This window comes from Hippoglossus hippoglossus, chromosome 7, assembly GCF_009819705.1.
Source record: "Hippoglossus hippoglossus isolate fHipHip1 chromosome 7, fHipHip1.pri, whole genome shotgun sequence".
NCBI lineage: Eukaryota > Metazoa > Chordata > Actinopteri > Pleuronectiformes > Pleuronectidae > Hippoglossus > Hippoglossus hippoglossus.
Genome location: NC_047157.1, coordinates 10,728,280 through 10,740,479, shown reverse-complemented (window position 1 = coordinate 10,740,479; position 12,200 = coordinate 10,728,280). Strand labels below are relative to the sequence as shown.

The 12,200-nt window shown below is 39.5% G+C and overlaps 1 protein-coding gene across 5 annotated transcripts in view; it reads left to right on the top strand.

Moving 5' to 3' along the window:
* The first annotated feature begins 1,039 nt into the window (after nucleotides 1-1,039).
* cacna1db (calcium channel, voltage-dependent, L type, alpha 1D subunit, b) overlaps nucleotides 1,040-12,200 on the top strand; it is a 69,705-nt gene continuing 58,544 nt past the window's right edge. For 4 of the 5 annotated variants that reach the window (XM_034591358.1, XM_034591357.1, XM_034591355.1 and 1 more), the window contains exons 1-3: nucleotides 1,040-1,125; nucleotides 4,001-4,469; nucleotides 5,495-5,600. In XM_034591358.1, coding sequence (XP_034447249.1) covers nucleotides 1,092-1,125; nucleotides 4,001-4,469; nucleotides 5,495-5,600 — 609 coding nt within the window. In that variant the 5' untranslated portion in view covers nucleotides 1,040-1,091. Of the gene's footprint in view, nucleotides 1,126-2,322; nucleotides 2,653-4,000; nucleotides 4,470-5,494; nucleotides 5,601-12,200 lie in introns of those variants that run through there. The other variant, XM_034591353.1, reaches the window with a different exon arrangement.

Here is a 12,200-nt window from a genome sequence, read left to right as displayed (position 1 = left end):
AGTTAAATTGGTCCGAGTGCCGCTAAAAACGACATGTTTGTAGTGACATATAGTTAGCCTCGTGAGCTTAGCTTAGCTTAGTTTAGTTTAGCCAGTGTGCTTTCGAAAATCAAACTAGATATATTAGAAACAAATACATTTAATGAGTAAAAACCTCTCAAGAGATCAAAGGTAGACCATGTTGGTGCCAACGTTGCCACAGTGGACAGTAATTTTGGCCAAAGCAATTGCTTGCTGCTTTGTTGATTAAAATAAATTACAAAAACTAGCTACACAACTTGCCAAGTGAAGATAATGTAACACTCACTACAATAACATTCATTTAAATGTAGCAGTGAATAGAAAGGTTAACCATATTAACTAAGGGGACACATTTCACTTTAACAATGCTGAAAGGATGAGTATTAAATGCACACACACATATAATATATAATTATAATTTTATTTTTTACTATTTGGTAAGGACAATGTATGTGCAGAGAATCCTCCACAGAATCATCATGTTACATAATCCCACAGTGCTGTGCCGCATCTTATTTTTGGGTCCAATCTGACACGTGGTTTTTAATCTGAGAACCTACATGCATGACAGACCCCAAGTGAAGGGCTGTTCACACATTAAGTGAATTCACAAGATTTCTGCAGAACTATGTTAAATTCTGTATTTTTACTAGTACGCAGCATAACCACAATGATACTGACAAGGGCTAAAGAACAATTCAGCCTACTGGATTATCCCCAATATTGTATCCTATAATTTAATATTGCAGTCTACTGATCTACATATCTTTAAATCCATCATATGTAAACTTCTGGGAAAGAGACATAGCGCACAATTCTCTGATTGTTTATTATTTGGTCCAGTTGAGCTGCAGCTGCCCGCTTTACCTGCCACTGCAGAGGGAACATTGGGATTATAATCCCGAGGATTACGCGCTGCCGTGAAACTGTTATCCTTTATACAGGCGCAGGTAATCCTATCACTGGTAACCTTCCAGCACAGCTCCCGGGAACTCATTTCCTCCCGAATCGCTGCGGAGTGAGGGCAGAAAACGGCGCTATGAGGCCCCAGAGAAGAGCCAGGTGACAGAATGCCGTTCATTATAAGGGGAAGACCCCTGAGGGGTAAGTCCAAAGAGCTGGAGGACAGACACTCTTTAGTGGCTTAACTGGAGGTATCGGATGAGACATGCTGTTTTCCTAAGATCCAGAAACCTCCCTGTTAGGATAAAGTCCAAGCAGCCGTGATTGAAATAGTTTTTTGTTTAGCATTATGGGTTTTGTCATGATTTAAGTCTGACACAGAACTAAAACATGGTAGAAAACAGATGCAATAGCCTGCATGCTGCTGGCCCGAACAGGCGGTTGTTTTAAATGTTGTTTTTAAAGTATTAGTCTCTTAAATTCAAGCCTATATTTTGGGGCCAAGCTTTGGGAGCTTTGGGAGACTTTAATTTGTGTGTGCGTCTCTCTGTGGGTTTGTGTCACAGTCACATCCTTCTTAATGCAAGCATCATTAATACAATTTAAGCAATTACACCTAATTACCAACAGATGACTCCTTGTTGGCTTCACCAGCTGTTTGTCAGTAGCCATATGTGGTTTTCTTGTTTCGGCAGCGCTCAAGCTATATAGCATACCATTGAAGTTTTTCATTTTTTGAATGTGTTTAAAAGCACAAATCACCATTCTTACGCATTTTTCTTTAAGCATTTGAGCCAAAAGTCATTTTGATGTTTGAGCTGATGTTGAAAGTTTCCTGAAAGGCAGGTGCATTTCCAGATCATGTGTGTATGTGTACTTTTACAGATATATTTACAGAGGACCATTTTGAGCCTATGCCTTTACGGAGTGAGGGCATTTTGGGAAAGTGAGGACATTTAGGCAGTTCTTCACTTTCTGACCTACTTTTAAATTGACTGTTTGAGGATTAAGACTTGGTTTTAGGTTGAGAATTAGGCTCAGGTTAGGGTTAGGCATTTAATTGTTATTAAGGGTAAATTAAGGTAAGAGGCTAGTGAGTGCATCATGGCAATGATTGTCCTTACTAAAGTGTGTGTGTGTGTGTGTGCGTGTGTTTGTGTGTGTGTGTTTGTGTGGTCCTGGTATCACTCATGTTATGGGGACAAAAAACAAGAAGTAAATCATTCATTTTGAACATGAACACATTTTTTAAGGTTAGATTAGGTTAAGTTAAGGTAAGGGTTAGGCAAGTAGTAATGGTTAAGCTTCGGGATAAGGTTTTGGTTCGGCCGTCCACAGTGAATGGAAGTCAATGCATAGTCCTAATAAGGATAGCTGCGTGCGTGAGTGACTCCAGCAGCCACAGTCGCTCCAACCTGTATGAGTCCATCCCCGGACGCAGTGACACAGTGAGAGGACTCATTGACAGACAGCAGTGGACTGGCTGCTGCTGTCCTCCTCGGATCCGCCGTGTGTCTGCGGACAGGCACCCGGATGTGGCGAAAATGTTTGGCGCTCCTCTCAGGGTCCGCTGCGCTCGGGAAACATCTCATGATTCAGGCTGAAGGCTCGGCTCGGGCTCGCGCGTCGACCGCACCTCCGGATGGTGTCTCCAGCGACGAGTTGGGTTTAAAGCGGATTGTTTCAATGTGGACGCGAGGATGCAAGAAGCAGATGAACAGTGTGGAGGTAAAAACCGTGCGTGGAGCGCAGGAGCAGAGTTGGAGCGCTGCGCGAGGGGGCGAGAGCGCCTGTGTGCTGTATTCCCTGATGTCGGCCTATTTTATTCTATTCGATTCTGTTATCTGTAACTGTCCATAGTCTGCTGAGTCCTTTTTCCAACTTATTCCAGTGATTACATTAAGTATTGACATTGTGAGCGCTGCTCCATGGATGCATTGACATCACTTATCAAATCCACTGGGAAGCGAGTTGCGACTATACTTCTCTAAAAATAAAAATGGTTGACAGTATTTATTTTGTTGTTATGATCAAGTGATGGTTTTTGGGCCATGTGACAAACTGTGGAGGCTGCTTTGCGTCATGCGTCCTGGACAATGAGACGCTAAACGAACTTTTCAAGTGAATCCCGTTAGTTGTTTTTTTTGTGTGTGTTATAGCCTCAGTTGTCACTGTGAAGAATTAGTCCAAACAGACGCTGATCCGTTTAAAACGACGCCACGGGTCAAACTAAAGTCGTGAACACTTGTTATGAAGCGTCGTGTGACAGATGTGCGACACCCAGCAGGGCGGCTCACTCCTATAACCTCATCTCAGAGACAGCACACAGACTGTGGTGGTCATCTTTAAATGTATTATTATTATTAGCGTTATTATTATTATTATCATTAGGCGTGTCATTTTGGATTTGTGTTTTTTTTTTATCAGGCTGACTTTTTCACTTGATCTCTTACAATATATCTCTGATGAATTGTGTTTTTTTTTTTATTTGTTCATCACTGTGTGGGAGCTGCTTCATGACATGTAGTGTTGGTTAGCTGTGGCAGTGACACCCTGATCAGACTCTGCTGTAGAGCTGCTGTGAACCAAAGTGACTGTGTCAAGGACACTGTCTTTTTCACTGGAGCTTTGCATTGATTTCAATGAAACTGTCTCTCTCATCCACACAGGCTGTCTCTCTCTCTCTCTCTCTCTCTCTCTCTCTCTCTCTCTCTCTCTCTCTCTCTCTTCCAGACTCCCTTCAAACCCTTTTTCTTCTGCTTCATCTGAAATTCTTTGACAATTCTTTATTTTAAAATTGCTCTTTAGTTAAAATCAACAGTAACTGCTCATGTGGGGAACTCATTACATCATTATGTTTACTATTGAAGCAGGAATGTTTGTTAAATGTCTATTAAATAAGTACATGCAAACCCCCTATCAAAGCTCTTTATGTTGAAATTCTGGCACTTATCTACGCACAGAAATGAAAAACAGAAAGCAGAATGGCTGCCATGTGACTATTCTCACCTGTTTTGTTTATACTCTCTCTTACAGCCTCAAAATCTTGTCTCTATTTCCTCCCCTCTCCCTCCAGGGGCACAGTATCCCAGCAACAAAACAACCACTCCCTCCACTGATGCCTCGGCCCTCTGGTCAGAAAGCAACACCCGCCTGCACCAGCTCCATCCACAAGAGCAACTGCAGGCTCCGGCCAGCACCGGCAAGCCAGTCGGCACCTCGTATGGCCTCCTTGGGGTTAACAGTGGCAATCAGGTTGTCGATGGCACTGGCACCAGTGTCAGCCCAGTCCTCGCTTGGCACGCCGCCATTAGCGCGGCTCGCCAAGCACAGGGCGATACTGCAAAGCCTGACACAGACTCACGGCCCTCAGTTTTCACCACTGGACCAGCTCCTGTAGGCTCACTGGCGCAGAGGAAGAGGCAGCAGTACGCCAAAAGCAAAAAACAAGGAGGATCTACCAACAGCAGGCCACCCAGAGCTCTGTTCTGCCTCACCCTCAACAACCCGATCCGCCGGGCCTGCATCAGCCTGGTGGAGTGGAAGTATCCTTTATCTGGTTAAATGGATGTGAGGTAGATGTTTGGGTGTCTGAATGGATTGTGTTTGTATACAGACAGTTTTATTTCATAGTAATGGAAATAACGTATAACTTTATCAGTCAGTGAAATAATGAACCATAACTTCTTTGATAGAATGGACGTGCTGTGTAAAGTGCAAGTGCTATACCTGAACTATAGAAGGCAGTTTTGTAAAAGCTTAAATTAGATGTTGGATTGGGTTGATCAATAAATGATTTAATGAGATCGACAGATGAATTAACAGATGAATTAATACAGTGGACACAGAAGAAATGTCACAAAAGGATTTTCAGAAAACAAATACAATTAAAAACCATTTGAAATGTCATATTTTAGCTGTTATTTTTGACAAAAAAATTACAAGTTCAGTTAAAAGCAAAACATGCAAATAATCATCGCCTTTCCAATTTTCTTTGTGTCTGTATGTGAACCCTGAGGTGATTATGACAGATCCATGACAGCATCAGTTTATTTACAGCAACACAGGAAACAATGTGACATGTAGGTGAATTTCTTGTGAACTCACTTAAATCAATATTTGTGATAATAGGGGTTGAAATTCTCTCTGGAAATTCTTTCTGTTGTAATGTCTTAGTCTGGAGTATATTTCGACCACCTGAGAGATCTTTAGTGGCTCTCATCTATAGATTCTCTCAGTGCTGTTTGACATGGTTCTTAAGAAGGTGGTAAAAGAGGTTAGTGGTGTTTGAGAAATGACAAAAGATATTACTAAACAAGGATTTGTGAAACAGGGAAATACATTATAGCGTATAGGAAACATTTGATGTTTATCTATTATCACACAATAATAAACCAATTAACCCCAAAAAATTATACAATTAACACAGTTCAAAAAGGATCTTCGATCATCAACCGAATCAAATAAATCAATAAATGTACAAAGCTGCTCAAAAACTTCATAAAATCCTGATACTTAGCATTTTGCAGTTTCTCTGAGATAACCATGTTCCTTAACAGTGTGTTTCCAGACCATTTGATATCTTTATACTGCTGTCTATTTTTGCCAACTGTGTGGCCTTAGCCATCTACATCCCCTTCCCTGGAGACGACTCCAATTCTACCAACCAAGAACTGGTGAGTGGCACTGGAAAATACAGAAACATGGCTTGGTGATGTTATCATTATCCAAACCACACTGTGATTATATATCCCCTTTGTTGTAAAATCCACATGACAGCAGGATGTGTTGTGTGATGGTTGGAATCAGCGTGTGAGAGGAATTTCAAGGGTTTGGTTAGCGGTCTGAAGGAAAAGCATCTTAAATAGTTGTTTTTCCCAAATTATCAACAAACACATTGTCTCAGTTTTAGCCATATCCATATTGAAATTTGTGCAGAACTTCTGTCTAGAACGGCTTTCTACCACACACAGGTCAGCGATTGAGTTAATTTGCACATTCATTTGCTCTGTATGTGGTTCTCCTGATGTTGCCGGCTTTGTTGTGCAGCAAAGGTTGAAAGAGCTTCTCACACACGAACTGCGCTGCTGCTGCTCGTGCCGCTATTTGTCATCAACCAGATTACACACAAAAGCCAGACAACACCTTTGCAAGAGTGTGACTGGCTGGATGTGTGAGTTGCGTCACAGGGCTTTCCTGGCAATATTTGGATGGATGTGTCGGGTTTCATTGTTTTGTTGACCCACGTAAACACCAGTACACACACACGCACGCACACGCACGCACACGCACATATGCACACATACACACCTACACACCATTTTTCTGGTGCCTCCATAATTACAATATAGTACAGCAGGAAATTATAGACAAAATAATAATCATTACCACACAATACGATATAGTGAATTCAATTCATTCATTTAATTAAGATCTGATTACATAAAACATTCAAGTGATATGTTGAAATTTACATCAAAGCAAACTGTTTAGGATTTTTCAGACTATAACACTTTTTATATAGCAAAATATTATAAAACATTAAAGTTTGAATAATAGTGATGACAATTAACTCAGTAAAAATCACAAATATTTACAAGGGAAACTTGAATTCAATTCACTTGATTTGACCAAATAACAATTCACCTCACATGCAATTGACAAAAGAGCAGTACATTTTGGTAGTGTTGATTTAATCATGCAGTTCCAACATTTGCTTTTTTTCTCTGAGGCTAGAATTGGGCCTTCTTAGCATTAAAGGGAATTGTGTGTGTGTGTGTGTGTGTGTGTGTGTGTGTGTGTGTGTGTGTGTGTGTGTGTGTGTGTGTGTGTGTGTGTGTGTGTGTGTGTGTGTGTGTGTGTGTTGAGTGAATGAGAGATGGATGCAGAAATATTAAATGTTCCTTTAACAGATGGGAATTATTCATACAGTCAAGTCTATGTTCATCACTCACTGCACAATGTAGTGTGTGTGTGTGTGTGTGTGTGTGTGTGTGTGTGTGTGTGTGTGTGTGTGTGTGTGTGTGTGTGTGTGTGTGTGTGTGCATGCATGTGTGTGTGTGTGCATGCATGTGTGTGTGTGCATGTTAATGCAGATTTTTGTGTCTCTGTCAAGTGAACCGTGTAAACACTGTAATACAGTTTTTTTTAAAATTTGCCAGCGTTTCTGAGGAACACTTGTATTAACACAATAGATTTGTAGGTGTTCACGAACATAAATGTCATTATATTCATATGCACACACTTTAAATACATATCACAAAAACAGTGTAAAAATGCATGGTGTGGAAATAACATTAAATATATTTAACACCAGTTTATAAAAATGTTTTACTGAGCACCAGTTCTCTATCTTCATTTAAAAAGCCTTCTTATAGAATATTTAATAATAAAGACATGTCACTGCCCATGGTGAGTCTGTGAGATAAGTGTTGTATATTCAAGTATGTGTTATATTCTATATATTACAGTATGTGTGTGAGTGTGGTAGACCTGAGAAAATGTGTGTAAGTGTGCGTGTGTATCTGTTTGGGAAAGAGAGAGGGAGTGAGAGACAGAGGGAGAGAGAGCAGGTTGAGGGATTAAGCAGGGCAGTGGATTAGTCGACAGTAAATGAGTGGAGGTTACAGAGAGAGAGAGGGGGAAAGAGAGATGGATGGATGGATGGGAGGATGGGAGGATGGATGGAGAGATGTAGGGCGGGAGCTTACAAGTGGGAGGGTCAACTGATAGAGAGGCGATTTTAATGAACACTGTCATGTGACTGACATGATTTCTACTCTATCTACCTGCAATCTATTTAGTACAGTGACCTATCTATCTATCTATCTGTCTATCTATCTATCTATCTGTCTATCTATCTATCTATCTATCTATCTATCTATCTATCTATCTATCTATCTATCTGTCTATCTGTCTATCTGTCTATCTGTCTGTCTGTGTATTATAATGGTCTGACAATATGACAAAGCTTACAATTAAATACATTTTCTAATCAATTTTAATAAAAACAATTCACAAATTAAATTAAATATATTTTACCCTAGATTTGATATTCCCACAGTTAACAGTAAAATAACCAAATATATGTTCTGCATATATTTGTTATATTATCAGAATTCAACCTGGATTTAACCGGTTAATCTTCTTTCAATTTACCCGTGATTGTTTTTTTTAGGATATGCAACATACTCTTTTAAAACTAAATAATAAATTATAATTGGCCCTAATGTTGCAATGCAGGATTATGTTTCCCTGCAGTTTAGCTGAGTCAGCATTAACATCCAAGGACAACTCCATTCAAGAACCTTAAAAAATCGATAAGTGAATAATTATTTAAATATTAGAAAGTCTTTATCATCTTACTTTCAATGGCAGATTCTATCTGAAATGTGTCCAACAAAAAAAAACGAGATGTAATTTGTTCTTAACATGTTTTTACATCACTGTCGGCTCATGTTGATATGTTTTAACCCACCATCTCTCTTTACCCCCCTTCTTCAGTGCAGAGTGGAGAATGATTAATATCCCATTAAGCTGGTTAGTGATTTAGCAGACTTATGACAGCCCCTTTGGCCGCTCGCTGTCTAACATACACTGCTGATCAGCTCATAATCTCATAAGAGTCCTATATGAATCTGCTGTATGAGCATATGGAGTCAGAGGTGCAGTCTCTGTGTGTGTCAGAGTGAACGGCTTAAAAGTATGTACTGTATGTACGTTAAAGTGGATATGCTCAGTTAAGCCTATGACAAGTGATTGAGACAATATTGTCTCATGATATAGAAATGTGACTGAAGTTTATTTTAAATAGTAATAAATTACTGGAAAAATCACATAAACTTCTACAGATAATCTGGGCATCCTGACATGTGGAGTTAGTTTGGTGGCATCATGCATAAACAATAATGCTGTATTAGATCTAATTTGATATGTCAAAATATAATATATAATATAATATAATATATTTAACACAATAGGGACCTTTTCTTAACAGATTCTATATATTTGTATGTCAGTATTTAGGATTTATGGTGACAAAATAGATAAAAAGATATTCTATTCAGTATATAGTCTGGTGCCTGTGTATTTATAGAGCACTTTTCTAGTCTTGATGACCACTAATGCTTCATCAAGTATAATTATGACACTTTATCTGCCAAAGTAAATATAATCACATTACTTAAAACCAAATGCATATCCAAAGTATTGATTATTCCTGCAGTCTTTTACGGAAACACAGTACAGTGTCATTTAAAAAAAGATCTATTCAGAGGTATTTTAGATTTCACACTGTCACAGATATTTTTTTAGATCTTTGCATCACAATGGTTAATATGATAATTTTTTCTCACATGGAACAAAGATATTGATTCGTTGCCCAGCTCTGTCTGAACACCTTCAGTATATAGAAACCTGGCATGACGTGAAAGGAGTAGGTGTGATGGTTAATAGTGTCCTGTTAGTACTACAGTGCATGAGACAATCTCATAGATAGTACTGACAGTGTAAAAAGTGGACAAATACAATGTAAAGATGAACACTTACAAAATATAATTTCTTCATATTCTGAAATGTCCTCTGAGTATCATAAGATGAAGTCATCCTGTGTGCTGTCCCAGTTTACCTGACTGGTTGAGTTTGAATTCTGTCCTCATCATAGGACTCCATTTTAACTGCATGTGGGTGAGTCTTCACATGAACAGCATGAGTCAGAGATCAGAGGGTAAATCATCTTTTGGCTAATGCAGGGTTGGATATCGGAGTTAAAACCATGGTAACAAGCCACATAATTTTATGATTAAAACCATAGGCAGACTCTGCAGCAGGGGAGTTTCGATATTGTCATGACATCAAGGCAAAGAACAAAGCAGAATATCCAGACCTCACCAGATTGTGTGTGTGTGTGTGTGTGTGTGTGTGTGTGTGTGTGTGTGTGTGTGTGTGTGTGTGTGTGTGTGTGTGTGTGTGTGTGTGTGTGTGTGTGTGTGTGTGTGTGTGTGTGTGTGTGTGTGTGTGTGTGTGTGTGTGTGTGTCAACACAAAATATAAATTCGTTTCTCTTCAATGTGATTCAGAAAGATATTTGAGTTGGTTGTATAACAGCAATCATAAGACCTGAATGCTATTAGGTGGGAGGGTTCATCCAAACATCAGCACAGGAGAGCACATTTTCTGTATGTGTTGTCTTTGTGTGTTGTAAGTGTGTGTGAGTATGTTCATACAAGTGTGTTGTTTATCAGTGAGATTTGGTGAAAGCCAACTATTACATTCCCTAGAGGATGATACATCTGCCAAAACTGTGCCATGTAAGTGTGTGTGTGTGTGTGTGTGTGTGTGTGTGTGTTTGTACATATCTGAGTTTGTGTTTTTGTACTTGTTCCCTATGCCTGTTTGAGTGTGTATCTATGACTTCAACACAGTCTGTACATGCGCATGTGTTGCTGTTGCATTCATGCATGATGTGTGGTTTTTGGGTTGCATGTGTTTGTGTTTCTCTTCGTGTGTGTGTGTGTGTGTGTGTGTGTGTGTGTGTGTGTGTGTGTGTGTGTGTGTGTGTGTGTGTGTGTGTGTGTGTGTGTGTGTGTGTGTGTGTGTGTGTGTGTGTGTGTGTGTGTGTGTGTGTGTGGATTCTGAGAACAGAATGTCAGGTTGCGTCATTTCTCTCTGTCAGGGATTAAAGGTTTAGAGCAGAAGGGAAATGAGAGTCACACTAAGCAACACACTACTCCATCAAGCACGTGAGCGTGTGTGGGCGTGACTTCTTCTTCGCATTTTTGTGTTTGTATGTGTGCGTTGCAATGAAAGATGGAGAGGGAGATGCACACAGACTGCGCCTGTAGACTCAGAGGTTTCTTGATGGATGTTTTGAAGTGAGAGCTGAGGAATTAAACAATATCCTAGACTTGAATGACTGAGTGACTTTGTATTGTTATTGTCTGATCATGTGTCCATATCGATATTGGGTTACACAACTGTGCTAATAATGTGTTTTCTATTAAGGTCACTAATTATTGATTATTTTTAACGTATCATTCTATAAATCAGTGATCAGTTGAAGGCAGCGTGTGACTGGTTGTTGACCTAGCAACTTGTCAGCCTTCAGGGCAGTGTTTTCATACACACACACACACACACACACACACACACACACAGCTGCCATTTTGTTTGAATGTATGTCTGTCTTTTAGTCTGTTTGCATGTTTATGGATATATGTGTGTGTTTGTAAGGAGGGATGTGAGTGTGGAGTGTGTAAGGTCAAGACCTCTCAGCAATCAGGCACAGAGAAGCATTGATGGTGTGTGTGTGTGTGTGTTTGAGTTTGTGTGTGTGTGAGGTAAGCTAAGAGGTAGAAGGGACAGGCAGTGGTTGATATTTGAGACTGAGATGGATTTCTTCAAAAGATTGTTTGAGTTAATGGTTAAAAAACAACACATCCCTCACACAAAGTTATTAAATACACACAACACATCTTCAACAATTTGTCAAATCATATTGGCAAATAGAATATGCGTATGTATTTCCTTAGTGTGCTCTAGTGGCCACCATACTTAATGCATATATATGGGATGTTGAATGAAGTTTCCCATGGTCACTTCCTAATTTGTATTCAAGGCCAAAGTTAAGTACCAGTGCTGCAGTGACCTAAATAGGTGGTGAATGGGCGTATTGGAAATGTGACTTTCATGCAGGAGATGGACGAACACATCTGAATAAAAATTTAGATTTTCAATGTAGTTATCTAATCCTAACCATAACTAAAGAGTTTCAAAACTTTGGTTTTTAAAGTGTTTTAAAAAATCTGACGAAATGGGCAAAATGGTATTAATGCATGAGTCTTGCCTCAGTCATGTGAGACCATACCAGCAGTGTCAGAATAACATGTTTACATCAAAGTGACAAAGCTCTTTGGTGGCTGTATAATTATGATGGGTCCAAAAGAGAGAGGGGTAGGAGGTTGCTGCTCGCTTCTTGATTAAAAAGATGGTCTGTGAGGTTTCTTTTAACCGTAACCAACATCGTTCTGTGACCTTAACCACACCACGGTCCTCTAACCTTGATGACATACACATTTTGATCCCTAACTGGGATCTGGCATCAAATCTCACCAAGTTGTTTTTGTGCCTAAACCAAACCAAAGTGTTTACATAGCAGTGCCACATTAAAGGAGTTGGATTATTGTTATATGTATTGGTTATTAACAGTGATACAAATGTATCTGTCTGTGGCATATCTGTGCCAACCTACACAAAAAGGCTTATGAGCTTCCTCTCACG